We start from the raw sequence: 21,292 nt of genomic DNA, 5'->3' as shown, positions 1-21,292 counted from the left end.
CATTGCGATGGTTCTATTATACATTTTTGTTCGATTGTTCGTTGTTTCGACTCACCCTTGCGCATCTTGGTGGAGAAAAGGAATATGTTTCTGCCGGCGACCCGCCACCCACTCTCGCGGGAGTCTCGGGTCTCGCGAAGTAACGAATTGCTTTACGGCACAGACCCCCAAACACGGAACCGGCTCGATATAAACACAAGTCACTAAGGGATTGTTATATTCATCATAGATCAGCCGACTAAAAAGAGACAGAGAAACCCAATGTCGGAGGAACAGAAGAAGAGAATAGGGAGACTGATCGGCAGAGAGGCCAGACACGAGTAAACGTTGGGCAAGCTTTTCAGGAATAGCGTGCCGTGAACTGAAAGAAAAAGAAGACTGCAAATCAGACGCCGACTCGGCCGTGTTGCTTTTGAAATTGAAAGTACCCTTGGGTGGCCTTTGTCTTCGCGGTATTCTTGATGTTGATAGTCTCTGTACAAATGTGTTTGCTCAACCATTTTGTTGTGAGCCCTGTAAAAATTGTTTTCTCGACCGTTTTGTTGTGAGCCCTGTATGTTTCTAGCTTGCTTGGTTGCAACCATATAAACACCTTTGTTTCCATGGGTGTTTTTCTGTTCGTCTGTCTCGTCCCCCAGATACAGACTGAATCCCCGAATCCAGGTCCTTGTTTATTTAGATTATTATGTTGGCCAAACCTCTTACACTGATTGTTCTGTTCAACCTAAGATAAAACAATTATAATCTAGGATATAAATTCTCCCCGTCAACTATAAAAAAGGATGGATTTATGTTCATTGCAATACAAATACACATAACCTTGCCTACACTTTATGAACATCTACTTCGGACATGGCTCCACGCATTCGCCGGCTTCTTTGAAAACAAATGCACATGGCTCGCGTAGAAGTGCATGGGGAAGGGTCGTCAACGAGTTGTTACGACAGTGTTGTGAAATATCTACTACGAAGCTGTAGGGGGCGTTGTGTAGAGAAATGTGCGTGCCAAAACCAAGAAAACAGCGAAGAAATGCCCGAAGTTGCATAGTGGGCCTTTAACGCCTCGTTTCCACATACGTATGTTTTTCGTATCCGTGCTTCCGTAAATCTACGGAAGGAGTCGCTAGTGTTTTACGTACGGACATGAATTTATTCACGGACAAAAGATGGGGGAGCGTATGATAATGGCCGTTTTTAGGAGACCGGTACTTTGGAACATGAGGATCGACATATACAGAGATAAAAACAAAACCAACCAGGCTTGGAAAGAGATCGGCGAGGAGTTTGGCCTGCCAGGTACTTACATGTTTCGTGAAAGACATAAAAACTTCCATACGGTATCTCCGTAAAACGACGGCGAAAGTAAAAAAATGTTAACGTATATTACGGACATACCGGACAGAAATTGTACGGAGGGGTGGAGTCTCGGAGGAAAAACGTACATTCCGGAGAATCACGGAGGAATGAATGGACTTTCGGTCGGAGACAGTTGGATCGCATACGAGAATGTACGTATGTGGAAACGAGGCGTAAGGCCCATTCACACCCTACGGTAAATACGGATACGGACAGTTTCGTCCGGTCCCGGAGGTGTTTCGTCCGTAAATGGGTCCGTCGCCTCTGAGCTTACGAATCCGGAGTGCTCCGGGAGAACCGGAGCAATGCCACCGGAAATCGAGGCGGCAGTCTAGAGTCAAAAGTCAGACCATTCGCGAAAATAGATAGAGTCGTATAATATCTGATATATATATATATATATATATATATATATATATATAGTATTTGACGTTTTGTACTTATATTATACTATATACCTGACATTTTTATTTTATTGTTTATTGTTATTGTTCCCCTGCTTTGGCAATGAGTTGTAACTGGTCATTTAACAACATTTTGAGGAGATAATCTGCGGGTTGGTGATGGGTTCCACATGCCACCGCACACTTTTTGCACTTTTTTTTGCCGATTTCGGATGACGCAAAGCAAAATCATCGCTACAGATGTCATGTTTGCGATTGTAGATGCCGTTAATTTGTGAAACGACAGTCACTGCCTTCTAGAGGATTTATTGCGTAACATCCATAACAACGCTGAAACCAGACGGAGGTATGAAGGGTAGCTCCGGGGGCAACGTTTGGGGCGACAGACGAATTTCGTCCGGATCCGGAGGTATGGATCGGCCTTTAAAGGCCATGTACGTTCGGATAATTGGCACGGTCCGTTCGAGTAGCTAAATCGGTATAAGGCTTAATCCGATCAAGATGTCCCATGTAAACGCATGGACTGTGGGACTCCTCGATGACGCCCAACTCTAGCATCGGAGAGGTGGGACATGGAACAGGGACTGTTCTATTTCACGTGTGTTTCCCCTGTACGTTTGTTACTGAACCACTGATGCCACCTACTGGCCAAAGTTATTATTGCCCCGCAAAATGTCTTGTTTTAATGTTGTCATGGTTACCAGCTGCACACTCCGTTAAGGTATGGCCACACTGAACGTGTTACTTGCACAACGTGCCTAACCTGATGCTTGATTATTGTGTGTCACAAAAATGGTTCAACGCGCATAACGCAGCTAGATGAGCCCGCCCAAAACTTATTTTCCCCTGCTTTTCTTTTGCTCCACAAACATGGCTGAGATCACCGAGATCACCCACAACAAATCAGCGCTGTATTTGTTGTGGGTGTTCGAGGAGAGTAGGAAACCCAAACGCTGTGTTTGGGTGCATGATAGAGCTTTGATCGGGCCCAGAAAATCAAGCCCGACCCGGCCCGAGGCCGTGCATGTTCTGTCTGAGCCCCGCCCGGCCCGACACATTGACTAATTATGAGCCTGAGCCCGAGCCCCACCGACGCGCAACAGAGGTGTCTTGCTTCGCGGCCTGACCCGGCCCGTGGGTCGGCTCGGATAGCTTGGGCGGAGAATCTAAACTCTAGTGCATGACATCCTCTGTAGGCGCTACAAGCTGGGTGAGTTTCACCACCTCCTCATCGTATGAGCACACACTGAAACGATGACTTAGTCGTCCATGTTGTCTCTGCTTCTGTGCGTCCTTGGCTCCGCCTCTCTGCCAGTGACATCGGGTCAAGCTCAACGCTGATTGGCTATCGCGGCTATGCGTCACGCGTAGGAGCATAAAAAGTTCAATCTTTTGACCTTTTACGTGCCGTTGGTGCATTGGGCACGTAAAATGCGCTGCTTTAGCACGTGTAACAGATCAACGCGCCTAAACCAATGGTTTCCTATGCAAAAATCCTGATTTTCTACACCTCTAATGCTCATAATGCGTTCAGTGTGGCCGTACCTTTACATACACAATTGGAACACAAGGTGCTCTGCATCTGTCTTTATGCTACTTCTCTAGCTACAAGTTAGCCTCGGAAAACATTGTTGTTTTAACTTACTTTCAAGCGATCATAAAGAAAGAGTTAACTGGAACATGTCGTCTGCGTAGTTTCTTGCAAGAGGAGTTATCTAACTATCGACCCCGGCAATCCGCTGGTGGTAGAAGACAGCAAAGGGACCTCCGGCCCGAACCCATCTCTCTCGGGTAGCGTCGTCACCAGCGCGACAGGGACCATATCGTTCAACCTCTTAAGGAGGTTGATGTAGTATATCTGTTTGCTCTTGCCCCTGTCCGACCTTACTACCTCGTAAGGGGAGAGATCGCGTAATCTAGTGCCTTTGTCGTACAGGTGTCTCTGACTCTCCTGGGCTCAGTGCAAATGCTCACATGACAATAATCCTAGTGAGTGAATCATTGCATGCAAGGCCTTGACGTACCTTATTTAATTTTTGCTGTCGCTGGAACCCTCCTCCCAGTTCTCTTCAATTTCGAGCATCCTTGTGTACGAACTTACGGATCAATGACTTCAAGATCTGGTTGAAATGCTCACACAAGCTGTCTGTGGCTGGGTGGGCGATAGACGCTTGTGCGGATGGCCTTGATTTTCAACAACCCGCTAAGTTCCCTAAGCGTGCGTGACATGAAATTGGTGCCCTGGTCATGGAGAATCTCTTTTGGGATTGTTGCCTGCGCAACACTCTCGCGGAGATGTTGGGCAATGGAATTGCTTCCGGGACCCCTGTGCGGACGTTCTAATGGCCCGATAATATCTATACCAATGCGGTCGAAGGGGGCTTCTACCAGGGGGACGGGCCGCAAGAGAGCCATGGGCGACATCAAGGATCACTCCTCTCTGGCTGCCTACTATCAGCAGGTCAACACCCTGATGCTGTAGATAAAAGAGAGCTCTTTGGAGCTCAACATCTCCAAGACCAAGGAGCTGTGTTGTGGAGGGAGGCGAACATCTTACCCCCAACCTCTCTTTGAACCGCTGAGGCTGAATGGGCAGACAATTGAGCAGGTAGAGGCCTTTAGATACCTGGGCACAGATGTCGACACCCACCTGTCCTTCTCCCAGCACACAGACTCTGTGTACAAAAAGGCACAGCAACGCCTGTTCCTGCTGAGGAAACTCAGGAGCTTTGATGTCAGACAGGACATTTTAACAGCTGTCTATAAATCACTCATAGAATCTGTACTCACGTTCAACATCACATCCTGGTTCAGCCGGATCATCAATCAAGGAAGCAAAATAACTGGCAAAACTCAAAAACAATTATCAGTACTCCACAGCCAGGCAGTTAAAAGAAAAGCCAACCTTATTAAGGCCATCAGGCCGCCGAATTAGAGTACCCCTATCTATGAAAAACATACACAAAAACTAATTTCTACCCATTGCCATAAACAGCTTAAATAAACAATGAACAATGATGAATCAGTACATTGTCCTGTTTGTATGTCGAGCCACGTCAAAGATGATTTTCTGTTACGACAGACAATAAAGTTTTCTGAATCTGAATCTGAATCTGAATGGGGACGGCAGTCCGAGTATAGTTAAGGCTGTAATGTCATTGGCTCATCTGCGTACTAAGGGCGGAGCTTAACAACAGGTCAATTGGGCGACGTCCTCCTCACTGTCACGACACACACGATAAAGACTATCCCTAACCTTCTTAAAGTGTGGGTAAGCAAGCCCAAGACTTACATGTCCCTATCTGTCATGTACGCACCCCCGTAGTCCCCCTAACAGCCTGTGGAAAACCATTCCAATCTAACTCCAGAATCAGGGGATGCGTTGGGCTCGGCCGCCTTGATTCTGTGCGTTTTGCCCCAATAGCAAATTTCGATGGAGACCAAGGGATACTCGTAAACATCCCCATGCATACACCTCACCATAACCCGAGATGCCTCTACCTATGCCTCGGATCGCACCAGGCGCTGATGGATCATGGTCTGCATGCAGCCCGAATCCAGAAGAGCCTGGTGCGTACCCTGCTGTATCCTCACTGGGATACGGCCAGGCGGATGACCTGGCCCACCTCCATCATAGGGCACTCCCGACGGAAGTAGCCAGGCTGCCTGCGTCGCCAACACCCCTCCCCTGCCGTCTGAGCGCCCATCTGCTGGGTGGGGGGAAGTCATGCACATGCCTGCTCTGGAATAGTGGCGCCCAATCTTGCCCTCTGTGTTGGCAGTTGCTGGTCCGACAGAGGGGGGGACAGGTGGCTCTCGGCAAGGTCGATGGTGGCCGTGAGGCTTTGCGGGGCGGGGGGCTGGTACTGCACCCAGGCGGCGGTTCTGGCCGGTTCTGGCCCCTCGATGAACCTCTCTTGGATGACCTGCTCCATGAGCCCCTCCGCCGTGTTCTGGTCCGGGACCAGCTACCTCCTGGCTCTGTCACGCAGCTGCTGGGCGGAGGCGAAGGGTCGGTCCCCCTCTGTGAGCACCAACGCTCGGAAGCGGCACCGATGCTCTTCCGGGTTCAGGCCAAGCCAGTCCCGGATGTCCCTGGCGACGGCGTCGTAGTCCCGTTGGCTCACGGCCGTGAGACTTTGGGCCGCAGGCTGGGCCTCGCCTGTCGGAGAGGCAGGAGATGGTGAGCCCACTCCTGACACGGCCACCTGGAGACCTCAGCCACGCCCTGGAAGGTTTCCAGGAACGCCTCAGCGTTGTTGCGCTCCCCCATCTTTTGGATGTGGATATGGGGTACGGCTACAGCTGCTCTGTACCCGTCTCCGCCTCCGACGGAGGTGACGAGTTCACAGAGGATAGCCCGATCTGCCGCCAGAGACTGGGCTATCTCCAACAGCACCCCATTCTGGACTTGATGCAGTTGGCCCTGCAACTCCGACATCTGGGCCAGGTGTGCCAATGGCGACTGATCTCGATTTGGCCGCTGTGTGCCCCACATTGGGCTCCACTGTAAGAGTTCCTTGGCACAGAGGAGACAGAGTCAGTGTAGTGCTTGGGCAATACCCGGTTTAATAATAATAAACAATAACAGCGTGCAACGAATACTGGCAGGGGCTCAAAGAATGTTTGCTGTTTGCTGCTTCCAGTCCTTTGTGCTGTAGCTCTCGCTGCTTTCATCCCTTCTGCAAGGCAAGGCAGTCACATAAATACACACTCCCTAGCAGGTCTGATTGCGAGCAGGTGCCCACAATCAGACCCAATCAACATGGCAGATCCGTAGTGCCCCAAACATGACTCCCTAACCCCACCTGCAGGCCAAACGTCATACGTCCACACACAGTGGAGCATTATCCCATCCTAGTTAAGTGCTTTAGGCCCCTAGTGCATGTTTGGACCATGTGATCTGAGGGTTAGGGTTAGAGTGACGCTCCCAACTAAAATGTTTTGAAGACATGGCTATGAAACAGCAGCTAATTTGTAGCTGACACAAACGGACACGAATAACCACGCATCGATACAATCAGGAACATAAACCTTTACATGATCAGACATTGACACACATAATCCATGCATTCTGCATTATTCCCGACACCCTAGGCTCCAAACAAAATGCAGAGGTAAGTTTTCAGCTTTGTTAGGATAGCTCGGCAGAGTCAACTTCCCTGATATGGTGTTGTCTTGACCCCTCTATCAGTAGAAGCAGAAACTAGTCAGAACTAGTGTCAGCACTATAAATGTGTGTTCCAATGAGATAATAATGTTAGCTTTAATATCGTGTGGCCTAAGGGGTAATAGAAGAAATTAACTTACATCAACATATGCTTGCATACAGTGTCTTAATCGTGTTGACGTCTAAACTTTTTGAGTTTGATTGGCACATGTCTATAAATGTTGCGAACATGATACATCCACAACACAGCAGCAACAGTGATGATTTAGAACCTGCATCACCTATTTATTTTTTGCAGTCACTCAAAGATTTTCCCTCCCAGTTGTCTTTCTGCCCCAGCCCCCTCTCTCGCTCGCTCTCTCTCTCTGCGCTATCATTTTCCAGGCTGGAATGATGGATGAGGCTGTGTCATCATGTTTATTATAATGTACAGCAGACATTCTGCCTTCAAGGAAATGCCAGAAAGGTTGAAACCCACAAGAAGAGCAGAAACCACATGATCTGAAGGGGTTAAAAACGTGAAACCAAAAACAACCGTGTTGTCCAGGTTCTGTTTGCGCGGTGCATGCATGCATGTTTGCATATCTTTGCATATTGTATTATGATAGGGTAAAAATCTTTGATCTCACAAATCATGCACACAGAAAGAAAAAACCTTTTCAGTGGAAGAGCGTCATTGTGGGTCATGCCGGTGTAAAGAATCACGTGCATTGATGGTCTATAATCAGAATTAAATGAAGTTACAGTGAAACAGCAATAAGATCATCCTGTTTAGCTTTACAAAACAACAGATATTCATAGTTTCGGGGGAATGTAGTTCAAACTCGTGAAACTGTTGACTTTCTACTGGCTACCACACGAGTGGAACAGGAACAAGATACTGATTTGTGGCCAGCAGTGCAGCAGTCCCTTATCTTGCTATATTTCCTGAAGCCTGTTTCTCAAGAACGATTTAAGTGCCTTGAATATACGTCTGTTAGTTATATTGACTGATTGAGTGACAGCTCCTCCCCCCATCACAAAACCCCACCATAGACACCCAACGATTCCCCTCCTCCCTCCTTCCTTCCTTCTCTCTCTCTCTCTCTCTCGCTCGCTCTCTCGTACTCTCGCTTCCTCACCCTAACAAGCCTAAGCAGAGTAGTCTAGACAAAAGCATTAGGCCTTAATCATTACAGTAATGAAACTTGCTCATAGATCAAGTCCACAAGAGCCCCCCCCACCACAATGGGACACAATGGGACAATCTGAGCCATATTGAAATAGATTGATTACAATGGATTGCTCTCGGGTTTCACTGTCAACCTTCCTATCAAGCTCAACATTGTGGTGATCTACCATCCTCCAGGTCCCCTTTGCGACTTCTACGACGAGATGGATGTCCTTCTCAGCTTTTTCCAGAAAATGGCACACCACTCGTTATACTGGGCGACTTCAACATCCTGCAAGAGAAGTTGCACTCACCTGAATTAACCAACTTTTTTGGCACCTTTCACTTAACAATCTCCCCTTCTCCTCCCACACAAAGGGCCGGGAACCAACTTGACCTCATATTCACAAGGTCCTGCGGTACCTCGGCTCTCTCTGTTTCTGACCATCACTTTGCTGCTTTTTCCTTCTCCTTGAGTCCTCCACGTTAAACCAGTTTTTCTACTGGGAATCCCAGCTGGCAAGGGACAATGGAGCCCAAACAATTGCTCTGAGCTGGCTTGCTCGTCAGAACCAGACGGCGAGAAGGGAAGACACCTCTCCCCATCATTCTGCTAGCCACCGTGCAATCCCTGCGCAGCAAACTGGACGTACTGAGAGCAGGGATTACCTTCCAGCGGGAAACAAGGGACTGCCATATAATTTGTCTAACAGAGACGTGGCTGGATGAACATATCCCAGACTACGCGATACCTCCCAAGGGCTTCTCTGTACATCGCGCGGAGAGGTCAAGAGAACTCTCAGGGAAAAGTAAGAGTCGAGGTGTATGCTTCATGGTTAACAATGCCTGGTGTAAATGAAAGTGTTCATGCACTCCAGTCCTTCTGCTCCCCGGACCTCGAATACCTAGTCTTGCTCTGCCACCCAAACTGGCTTCCGAGAGACTTTTTTGCCGTCATATGCATAGCAGTTTATATTCCACCATAAGCCGACCCGAACATTGCACTAAGATAACTGAATTAAGAGAACATTACAGAACTATCAACAACACAGAGAACAGACACCCAGAGACCGCTCTCATAGTGGTTGGAGACTTCAACCGTCACTGAGGAAAGTTTTCCAAAATTCTATCAACTCATTACGGTAAACACGAGAGGCGGAAGATGCTTGGATCACGCATACACGCAGCTCTGCAACGCAAACAAACCCCTCCCCCACCCATCGTTTGGCAAATCAGACTACTCTTCCATCCTCCTGGTGCCCGCCTACAAGCAAAAGCTGAATACGTCACCACCAATCATGCCCATAAGCCTATGCTGGTCTGTTGAATCAGACGCTGTCCACCAGGACTGCTTTTATTCAATGACTGAGTTTGCAGGGAACAGAGGTGACGTCAACAAGATCGCGGAAGGAACGCTAGGTCTCATAAGGAAGGTGATAGAGGATGTGGTGCCGAAGAAAACAGTAATGTTTATCCAAACCGGAAACCATGGATTCATTTCAACATCAAAACAGCACAAACTACAAGGAAAAAGGCATTAAAAACCGGAGAAACAACTGATTGAAAAATGCCTGCTTTAACATCAGAAGAATGATCAAGGCAGCCAAGAGGGAATATGGCAAGAAAAAAGAATGTGGAAGGGACTACACACAATCTCTGACTACAAAGAGAACCTAGATGTACAGCTGACTCCACTGACTCGCTACCAGACGAGCTGAACAGCTTCTACGCCCATTTTGAGCTGAGCTACACCAACCTCCTAGAGAGAACCTCCTCCAGAGAGGACACAGCCAGTGCTCTGGTCATCGCAGAGGAGGATGTGCTTGTGGTATTCAAATGCATCAACATCCGCAAAGCGGTTCTCAAAACATGTGCGAACCAGCTGGCTGATATATTCAAAAACATTTTAAACCTCTCCCTCTCCATGAGCATAGTGCCCACCTGCTTCAAGTCAACAGTCATCATCCCAGTACCAAAGAAGAGCAAGGTAACATGCCCAAACAATTGGCGCCATGTTGCTTTCACCCCCATAATGAGCAAATACCGCGAGAAGCTCATCAAGGTGCAGCTGCAGAATGCTGCCAGCCACCCTGGACCCTAACCAATTTGCCTATCGACTCAACAGATCGACAGACAGCGTCATTGCCACAGCACTCCACTCAGCCCTCACCCACCTTGACAAGAGGAACTCCTATGTGAGGATGCTGTTCTTGAATTATAGTTCTGCATTTAATACCATAGTCCCCTCCAGACTCGACAGCTAGCTCAGGGACCTAGGCATTGATCCTAGGTTATGCAACAGGATCCTTGACTTGCTGTCGGATTGGAAACAGGTGGTAAAGATGGGATCCAAGATCGCCCCCCTGACCATCAGCACTGGTGCCCCCCAGGGCGGTGTCCTAAGCCCCCTCCTCTACTCCCTGTACACCCACCACTCCGTGGCTACACACGGCTCCAACACAGTGATCAAATTTGCCAATGACACAACAGTGATCGGCCTGATCACTGATGGAGACAGCCTACAGGAGCGATGTCGACCGCCTGGCCCAGAACAGTCAGGACAACAACCTCACTCTCAACGCTGACAAAATCAAAGAGCTGATGGTGGACATCAGGAGGAATAGACAGACTCAAGACCCCATCACCATCAATGAGTCTTCTGCTGAGAGGATAGACAGCATTAAGTACCTGGGGGTCAACATCACCAAAGACCTCACCTAGGAGGAGCACAGCAACCAGGTGGTGAAAAAAGCACAGCAACACCTATATCACCTTAGGTGGCTTAAAAAGTTTGGCTTGGGGCCCAAGATCCTGGGGGCCTTCTTCAGAGGCACAACGGAGAGCATCTTAACAGGATGCTTCACAGCCTGGTACTAGAACTGCACTGCTCAATGCCGCAAAGCGCTGCAAAGGGTAGTGCGGACAGCTGAGAGGATCAGCGGATGTGAGCTTCCCTCCATCCAGGACACGTACAAGCCCCGCTCAGAATCATCAAGGACCCTAGCCACCCCAACCACAAACAGATTGAGCTGCCGCCGTCTGGGAAACGGTACCGAAGCCTCGCGGCCAAAACCCAGAGGATGAGGAACAGTTTTTCCCCCAAACAGTCAGGCTCCTGGGGGAATCCACTACCCACAAACCAACCCCACGCACGATACCAAAAGAGACTATTGAAATACATATTTACATATTTACTGCATTTATGTACTGCAATTGCAAAAATGTTGCACTGCACTGTTTTTTGCACTACTATCAAACTTGGCTCGTACCACTACCACTCGAACACTTTACATTTCTGTTACTTATTTTTTAATTATTGTTCTTACTTATTTTTACTTATTTTATATAGTTTTAACTAAATGTATCTATTTACTTTTTGTTGTATTGTTACTGCTATGTGTGTGTTGAGGTACCAAGCATATGAATTGTACTCTTGTGTACTTGAACAATAAGAGGTTAGGGTTACGGTTAGTGTAAAAAAAGTTATTCTGATTCTGAATCTTCCCCCCCTCCGTTCTTCGTACTCCTCACATTGTCACCACCCGCCATAACCTGAAATCTCTCTCTACTTCTACGTTTGCCTCAACTGTTGTGTCTTCACTACCTTCTGTCGAACGATTCTCTCAACTATGCAGAGAGGAAGCCTCCGACACTATGCTATCCTCCCTCTCCTCTTCCTTGGACTCCCTCTGTCCCTTCCAGTCCAGACCAGTGGGATCCTCGCCCCCTCCTCCTTGGCTGTCCGAATCTCTGCAGACTTATAGAGCAGAGCTGCGAGGAAACAGCTGAGAGGAAATGGAAGAGATCAGACTGTCCTAATAATCTATCTCACTATCTTCACCTTCTCTCAGATTTCACCTCCACTGTGTCAATAGCCAAATCTGCCTTCTACCAGACAAACATCATCTCCTCCACCTCCAACCCCTGGAAACTATTTTCTATGTTATTTTCCCTCCTCACCCCTCCCTCCCCTCCCCTTCCTTCGTCCCTCCCTGTTGATGACTGTGTTACCTACTTTACCTAAAGGGTGAAAGACATTAGCTCCTCTTTTATCCCTGCCCCATCCTCCCTCAGCCCATCCCCACCTCTGTTTTTACCCACTTTATCCCTCTCTCCTCCAAAGATGTCAACAGATAGTTACGTCTAACCACGGCACCATCTGATCCCTTGACCCCATCCCTTCCTCACTCCTCCTGGCCGTCTCGAGCGACATCCTGCCACTTCTCATGCCCTTATCAGCTCCTCCCTCACTTCAGGCATTGTTCCAGTGTCCTTCAATACTGCCAGAATAAAGCCTCTCAAGAAACCAACCCTTGACATCACCGACATCCAGAACTACAGACCGGTATCTCTTCTTTCATTCCTTTCTATAAACCTGGAATGTGCCATCTCTAACCAACTGTCCTCCTATCGCTCACACAACAACTTGCTTGACCCTCATAGTCAGGCTTCAAGAAGGCACACTCCACTGAGACGGCTGTCCTCACAGTGACTGAGTCACTCCGTGCTGCCAGAACCTCGTCCCTCTCAATGGTTCTCATTCTCCTTGACCTGTCTGCGGCATTTGATACCGTGAACCACGAGATCCTCTTTGCCACTCTCGCTGAACTTAGCATTGCTGACTGTGCACTATCCTGGTTCACAGCCTAACTGACGAATCTCATCTATAAGGTAACATGGAATGGCGCCTTGTCCAAACCTTGCACTCTTGACACTGGTGTCTCTCAAGGCTCTGTACTGGGGACTCTTCTGTTCTGCCTCTATACCAGATCTCTTGGCTCTGTAATTACATCACACAGCTTTTCCTATCACTGCTACGCTGACGACACTCAACTATTCCTCTCTTAGCCCTCCTCTGAAAAAAAAACTGATTGCAACACATATATCTGAATATCTGAAGGTCTGGCAGACGTCAGCACTTGGACGACTGCCCATCACCTGAGGCTTAACCTCAACAAGACTGTGCTCCTCCTAATGCCAGGGAAAGATTGCCCACACATGGGGCCCTATTTTAACGGTCTGAAACGCAAGTGGGAAGCACAAAGCGCAAGTAGCTTTGTGGGCGGTTCTACGGCGCTATCGCTATTTTACAGGCGGATAAATGACACTTGCGTCGCGGCGCAAGTGTCAAAAGGGTTGGTCTGAAGCAGCCTAATTACCCGTAGGTGTGGTTTGGGCGTAATGTCCAACAAACCAATGAGAGTGCCAGCTCCCATCCCCTTTAAGAGCCATGAGCGCATTTGAATCGGACGAGTTGATATTTTGACAGCGCGTCTGCAGTCTCCGATGAGACAGATGCACATGAATTTCAAACTGCAAATGGCTCAGTTTATTGCCAAATAATATGGCCTAATTCACACATGGAATAAGGGGTTTTCTTCCACAACTTCAGAAATACTGAGTCCTCAAATAAATTTCGGCAAAGAAAACGTATATGATATAACATATGATATGCGGTAACTGTGGTTCTATTTAATGATATACGCAATACATTATAAACATTGTTTCTTATCAGTATTGTATGCTATCCTAATATGCATGTGTCCCCGCGGTAGTAGACATTGCCATTGATTGTATTATGCGTTACGTGTTTAGTTTGCGTGTGTTTAAACAGAGCACACACGCGCGCCCGCATTCATTCATTCTTTTTAACACTCACTCGCGGTAAAACAATGTTTTTCACGATCAAATACTCATCAATCCTAAAAGTTATGGCCATGTAGGCCTACACGATGTCTGTGTCAAGAAAATATGTGTTTGCTGTACGGTGTTTGCAGATGCATTGATTTAAAAGTACAACTTATTACCGGTGCATCGAGCTGTTCTTTCCCAAATAATTTTACCAAGAATGTGCGGCTAGGTAGATGAGAGAAGCAAAGTGTATGCGCGAGGTGCACAAGCAATCCGTATGCATTGCATGCGCATGTATGCATGCGCCCTTAAAATAGCATCTGAACAACGCGCCACTGACTTTAAACCAGGTATTTCCTGGTCAGTAGCGCAATGGTATTCAGAAACGGCAAAATACCGTTTGCGCCAGAACACGCCTCCTCCTTCCACCGAACCGCCCCTTGGGGCGCATGATCAATCCCTAATTTACCGGCGAGTGGCGGTGGTGGGAAAAGAACGCTCTGCGCCAGTAGTAAACTAGCAACGACACATGCGCCAGTGACTAAGTCACTTGCGCCGGATGCAAGATAGGGCCCATGGACTTACTGGTCGCTGTCGAGAACATCACTGGATCTCCTTCTCCAACCGCCAGAAAGCTTGATGTGGCACTGGACAATCAGTTATGCTGCACTGCAAACATCACCGCGGTGCCCGATCCTGCAGATTTGAACTCTACAACATCCGCAGGATCCGGCCCTTCCTCACAAGAGGAGCAGCTCAGCTCCTTGTCCAAGTGCTGGTCATCTCCCACCTCAACTACTGCAACTTGCTCCTGGCTGTACTCCCTGCCTCCGCGATTAAACCTTTGCAGCGTATCCATAACGCTGCAGCTCGCCTCATGTTCAACCTACCTAAATTCCGCCCATGCGACCCCCCTCTTCCGGGACCTCCAGTAGCTCCCTGTCGTAACTCGCATCAGATTCAAGATGATGGTACTGGAATACATGGTGGTCAATGGAACTGCCACTGCCTTCCTCCAAGAGTTGGTCAAACCACACAACCCAGCTAGAGCGCACCGCTCAACTACCTCATCTGGACATCTGGTACCGCCATCGCTAAGAGCAAGCAAAGGTTGATCATCAAAGTCACAACTCTTCTCTGCTTTGACACAACAGTGGTGGAACGAGCTCCCTGCCGATGTCAGGACCGCAGCGTCGCTCAAGAGCTTCCGCAAAAAAAAATATATATATATTGTTTCACTTTCTTATGACAAATGTACTTATTGTAAGTCGATTTGGATAGAAGTGTCAGCTAAATGCCCAAAATGTAAAGGTAAAATGTGTGTAACAGGCCCACAGGCGACAGCACTACCAAATCCAGGCACATTTTCTCTGAGGCCTAGCAGCGGGCGGAGTGGAGCTCTATAGATTGTCTGCGATGGTTTCTGGAAGAGAGGGGTCGATACCGGCCCGACTGAGGCCTCACTCATTACTCCGACGAATATATTTGTTATTCCCCCCTCGCGGTCCACCAATAGGGGATGACTTACTATATGCTTCAGCCATTATGTACTTCCCCTCTATATGCCAGTGTCTAAGGCCTATCTTTATGTCTCCATGGTACAGCTGGAATGGATGTGAGGAATGTACCTTTCTAAAGGTTTGGGTGTTGGTTATTGCCTGCAGGCTGGGTTTAATGGACCATAGAAAAGGCAATTTGTAGCCTACACTTGCTTAAGAGAATAATAAAGTATATTATTAAGTCTGATTATAAAGACAAGCTACATATAATAATGGTAATTCTATATATATATATATGCATATGTATATATGTGTGGTGTGTGTGTGTGTGTGTGTGTGTGTGTGTGTGTGTGTGTGTGTGTGTGTGTGTGTGTGTGTGTGTGTGTGCATATATATATGTTTATGTATGTATGTATATGTGTGTATATATATGTGTGTATATATATATATATATATATGTATGTACATATATATATATGTGTACATAAGCACGAGGGAATGAGATTAACAGCAGGTAAAATACAAAAATAATGACCTGGTGTGATAAATTTGACATTGACAGCTGCTACTATAAACATTTAAAAGATGATGTAAATACTCCTAATAAATAGGTATCACTCAAGGACCCTGCTTGTATACAGACATTTATAACAGAATACATCCACTTGTAGCTGTGGTTCTCAGAGGAAGGAAGTGGTATGATAAGGCAGTTCAGCAATACGGAACCTTCTCTGAGACTCCTCTTTACTGCCTGCCAGAGGTGCCTGTAAAGTGGGGTGTGCAGCAGGACCATTTGGAATAGCAGAAAAACAATATTTCTATGGTTAGCATACAGAAACAGGCATGGTCTATTGAGCTTCTGTGCGCTGTTCCTTGTTTACTTTTGCCTTAAGTAAAATGCAGCTGGTATTCTTCACATATCCAGGGATGAAACTACTCACATATCTGAAGAACCAACCGGAAAATAGTTGCATTCAAGTGAGGTGTAATGAGGATACACTGGGAGCCTGAAAGTCTGAATGCAAAAGCTGGTGATGAACTCTGCCAGTCTACCCAGACTCTTCTTCACAGACTTCCCTAACACAGGATCTGGATCCTTTTAATCTAGGTCAACTTTAGAGTGCCTCTTTTTTACTGTGAGTGTGAGGTGGATGTACCATTACATACCATTTCAAAATATATACAATTGTTTCATCACAACTATGAATTATATGATGGATAGATTTTCCAGTTAAAACCCTGGTGCACTGGAAATGCAGTTGATATATCCATCATATATCAGGTTACTTGTAATGTCACAAAAATATAGTTGGCAATCAACCTCACAACCTTCCAGTCTTTTATTTCATGCTGGAACTTTATTGTACATGGCGTAATAAAAAATACAAATCATATGTCATGATGTGTCTATACATAGTTAACAACAAATAAGGACGTGGGAATGTAAAGGAAAGAACATGCAATTATCACCATATAGAAGTCAACATTACCTTTTGATGTAACCAAAATGACACAATGTGACCTTGAAAATAATTTTACTTAAACTTTGTCATCTCTGCAAAAAGACTGTAAGAGGGTGGGTTTATGACACGTGGATACAGTTAAACAATTGCTTCCAAAGCCTTTTGCTGCGTCATTGATTTGGCTAATAATAATAATAATAATAGCCTAGATTTTATTTAAAACGCCTTTCAGGAAACCCAAGGTCGCTTCACAGATACAACAAGTAGAAGAAAAAATATATTAAAAAAAATATATATATCAAAAATATATAGTCCATATAGCCATATCATACTCCATAGGCTGGACAGGTATCCTGTGTGAAATAATTAATTTTGACCTCCGTTCTATGATATCATATTTTTACCAGCAGTTATCCCCGGCTGATGCAATAAAATAAAAATAAAATCGACCAAATATTTTTTACAATTATTATTAAAACCTTGTGGTAATAGGCCTATCATAATCGGGCCGTTAACAATTCCGGGAGCCGTATTCATTCTGACAGCTGATTGTCAACCGTGCACACACACGCAATCTAACACACACACGCACTCTAACACACGCACACACACACACACACACACACACACACACACACACACACACACACACACACACACACACACACACACACACACACACACACACACACACACACACACACACACACACACACACACACACACGTACTGTAGCATCTCGTCAAGAGAGAGATTCTAGACAGTATTGTGTTCCTTGATTTAGATCACGTGAGTGCTAATTTTGCCAAATGGAAAGGCGAGTATATCCATTGCACTGCTGGTCGACCGCCATTACATTGCAATGTGTGCTGGGCTGGCAGATAGTGCGCGAAATTGCTACAGAGGCTGTGCACGGCAGCAAGACCAAGTGTCCATATAGACAGAGAGGGAGCAACACTCACACACACTTAGCATCTAACAGTATAGGAGAGATAAACAATGCCTCGACAGGGACTCTGCTGCCTCTCCGTTCTCCCTAGTTGTGGAATCATGCCTGTGTTCGCGGTATTAGTTCGCTGAGAACACAATGGACCTTATCAAAAGTGGATGTGTCTTTATTTCCTTTGTGATTTTTTTTGAGGAGGTAATATTGAGCCAATTCGATCCAGGATTTATTTAATAGGCTGATCGGCGCCAGACAAGAAATGTCCCAGTGGTCGAGCTGTTGAGCATTTCGTCCTTTTCAAGGATCCGGCCAATATTTGAAGACAGAGCCGTCTTTTGCTTCATATTTGCAGTCCGTGGACATTTTGTGATGATAAAAAGGAGAAAGGAAGGAAGGATTTTTTCAACCTCGGTCCACAGAAACCTGCCGCCGTTTTCCTGGTGGTGGAGTAAGAATACTTTTCCTCGTTTTGAAGAAACGAGACAATCGTTAGACACATACGATCTGGTATGCGCGGAACCCCGTCGACTCGGTTTGTCTGAGAAAGAGCCAGAGGTTCATTGTGTCATTTGGTCTGCGGATGGATCATTTTGAAACAAGCAACAAGGATTACCCGTTCCGTGTGTGTGTGTTGTTTGAGGAGACTGTTCAGACTACATGGTGAGGGACGCTAAGAAAGAAGCTATTAATAGCTCATGCAATCCTCCAAAACTATCACAAGTGGTGCATCAGCTGCGGAGGAGACAGAATCTAATATCTGTACAATCCATCAACACCAAAGTTTCCCCCTTGTTTATTCCTTTATGGTGGTCGAAGGAAGTCGTAAGCTACCGTACAATATTTTATGAAGTTACACGACTATTTTCAGATTTGATGTGTTGATTGGTTGTGGAATAAAAAGGACGTGGTTGATTTCCAATGGATAGCCCTTATTTCTCCTTTAAAGTATCCACTGAGAGACTGAAATGGAAACGGATTGACATCGGTCTCTGCATGGACTGAAATGGATACATGGATGTGTTCTCTGACAAAGATCAGATCTGGAATGACCTGGATACTAACCATGTTGTGATCTGCGAACAATTTTGGATTTACAACATAGGCTACATACCGAACAAGAGATAGGCTATCAGATCAATACTTTGAATAATAGGTTACACCGTTTCACGATTAAAATAATGGCGTTTCTCCCTTTTTTTTGTTACAAACATATTACAAGGTTATAGCGTGAAGCCTATTCGCGTATCTCCTTGTTTTGGTTGTTGTGTGGCAGACTGTATCAACCGATCCGGTTGGCCGCCCCTGCTCGGTGTCGATACCGATGTAGGATTTAGACATGCCCAACATCGACAACCCTAACGGCGGAAGATTATGACTACAGCGGCGAACTGGGTGGCTAACGGGGCAAGCCTTGAAGACTGCCACTCCAACATCTTCTCTCTGGTACAGTACACAAATAAACCCTGCTCCTCTTTACACACACACACGCACGCACGCACGCACGCACACACACACACACACACACACACACACACACACACACACACACACACACACACACACACACACACACACACACACACGCACACACCTGCACGCACACATCTGCACACGTACACACCAGTACACACATCGGTACGACAGTCGTGAGCGACTTTGATGTCAGTGAACATGGGAGGTAAATGTGTTATTCTGCTGTACAAAGGTGAACAAATCATCCTCCATACGAATCAGTGGTCCAGGTAAAGAGTTAGGTTTTTACTACTGCCTTTTGTAATAACAAATCACACACCTGAGGCCAACTCTCAAACATAATGAGACATTGTGTTGTTATCTCCATTTATTGCTAACATCGAATGCTTACACATGTTCAACCTCACACGTTATTCTCATGTTTGTAGGACATTATCATGTAGGCGAACATGAAGAAGAAATATTATAAATATCACAGCTTTTCTTGCTGTTATCCTCCCATCTGGAGCTGCCGAACATGTAAACAAAGTTGAAATGGCTTAATGCTTTTCACTCTAGTTATGACAAAACATTTTTTTTTATCTTACGTCATCTCTAAAACATGTATTTTCTTGAATACTTAATATATTCACGAAACAAAATATAAAGACTTTTCAAGCTTATCCATCAGAAGTCAATAACTCTAGGTTAACCACATAGTTTCTCTCCATATAGGGTTGTTGAGAAGCCAGGTCAGTACCCTAGTGTGTAAACCTGGTGGGTGTCTAACCTTCCTAACGCTATACTAACTGCTTCACTACCACTACCACTACCACTACTACAGCGGCCTGGGCGCTGGAGTGGAAAGGCCTGGCGCATTAGGCCCTGGCCTGAGACCTGGGAGGCTTTTGACTTGATCATGCAGGTTGCCGTGTCAACAACCAGATCCCCCATCCTACACCCCTCCTGCCCTCCAACATCGTTGATCTGTAGATATTTGTAGAATCTATCAAGTGTATTCCTTCTATCAGCATCTGGCACTCTATGCATGCTGCTGATACAGTGGCAATATACAGAGCAGGCTGTCTTGGAGTTGGGTTCACAACCTTTCAAATTACCCAATGACATAAGGGACTGGAAGAGATAGATTTGATTTTGTTGTCCATCTGGATGCATGCCTATATAATCTAAATGGGCATGAGGAAGATGATGACGTATGACCTCACAGGAATTTTAGAATCACACACTCGAATGCCCAGTGGGTAATAACAACTGGCAACGGCTTGTTTGATGAAGTGGTGTGGGCTGCTGCACTCTTCTGTTGACTTGTTCAGCAGGAGAGAGGAGCTTTCGGAAAGCTCTCTACCTTCCTCTCTTTTGGTAGGGCCGCCGGCCGATGACTGACAACATCCCAGTCATATGACAGAATATCAGAAACTTGGCTCCTTGTTGATACTCAGGATCAGTTAGGGTTAGGCCAACAGTGCTCCGGAACCTGAGGGCTGCAGGTCGGGTGATAAATAGGTTTAAAAAGGTTAAAAATAGTCTTACAAACAGTATCATGTTATTTTGTGTGTATGTATGTGTGTGTACGTGTGTGTGTGTGTGTGTGTGTGTGTGTGTGTGTGTGTGTGTGTGTGTGTGTGTGTGTGTGTGTGTGTGTGTGTGTGTGTGTGTGCGTGTGTGTGCGTGTTGCACAGTGCATATGAAGTAAACCACAAAATTCAAGCCGTTATCACACAGACACTATCACACGAGATGCGATTACTTGGATATTTCAATACATGTAATCTGAAAGCCATCTCATCTAATTGTTACTGCCATTCATAAATAAGTATATTTTAGCATCGTGAAATGTTATTATTTTTTTTCACACGCAAAAAGAAGCCCAATACAAGCCAAGTGGGTTTGCTTCACTAATCAGGTCTCTCTGTTTTAATAACATCCTGCCCCTCTCCCCGTATCCTGGTTTTACTGACTGTTATTGAAGTCTGCATCATTAAAATGCTAACAGATATAATAGCCCCCACTGTGCTGCTTTATTGGGCATATAATACCACAATGGTCGTCTCCAGAAGTATGAGGCTTTTTTGCAAGATTACAAAACCCCTTATAATTGTGGGTATTTATTCACCACTGGTTTGAAAACACAACACCAACCAACAAACAGCATCATGTTATTGGGTTAACCTGTGTGTTGGTGGACAGAGGGATCTGGCTAA

At 46.1% G+C, this 21,292-nt stretch overlaps 1 protein-coding gene and 1 long non-coding RNA gene across 5 annotated transcripts in view; one reads left to right on the top strand and one right to left on the bottom strand.

The window, feature by feature from the left end:
• Positions 1-823: 823 nt before the first annotated feature.
• Positions 824-21,292, bottom strand: part of LOC132455133 (uncharacterized) — a 110,117-nt gene continuing 89,648 nt past the window's right edge. Inside the window, exon 3 of the long non-coding RNA XR_009525090.1 lies at positions 824-1,061. This is a non-coding gene — a long non-coding RNA (uncharacterized LOC132455133). The remainder of the gene's footprint in view (positions 1,062-21,292) is intronic.
• Positions 17,380-21,292, top strand: part of LOC132455091 (mediator of RNA polymerase II transcription subunit 13-like) — a 141,096-nt gene continuing 137,183 nt past the window's right edge. For 2 of the 4 annotated variants that reach the window (XM_060048807.1, XM_060048806.1), the window contains exon 1: positions 17,380-19,061. In XM_060048807.1, the coding sequence (XP_059904790.1) occupies positions 18,990-19,061 (72 nt within the window). In that variant the 5' untranslated portion in view covers positions 17,380-18,989. The remainder of the gene's footprint in view (positions 19,062-21,292) is intronic. The other 2 variants (XM_060048805.1, XM_060048804.1) reach the window with 1 other exon arrangement.

This window comes from Gadus macrocephalus, chromosome 4 (assembly GCF_031168955.1).
Source record: "Gadus macrocephalus chromosome 4, ASM3116895v1".
Taxonomy (NCBI): domain Eukaryota; kingdom Metazoa; phylum Chordata; class Actinopteri; order Gadiformes; family Gadidae; genus Gadus; species Gadus macrocephalus.
The sequence above is the reverse complement of the archived record's forward strand: the minus strand, read 5'-3'. Positions and strand labels throughout refer to the sequence as shown.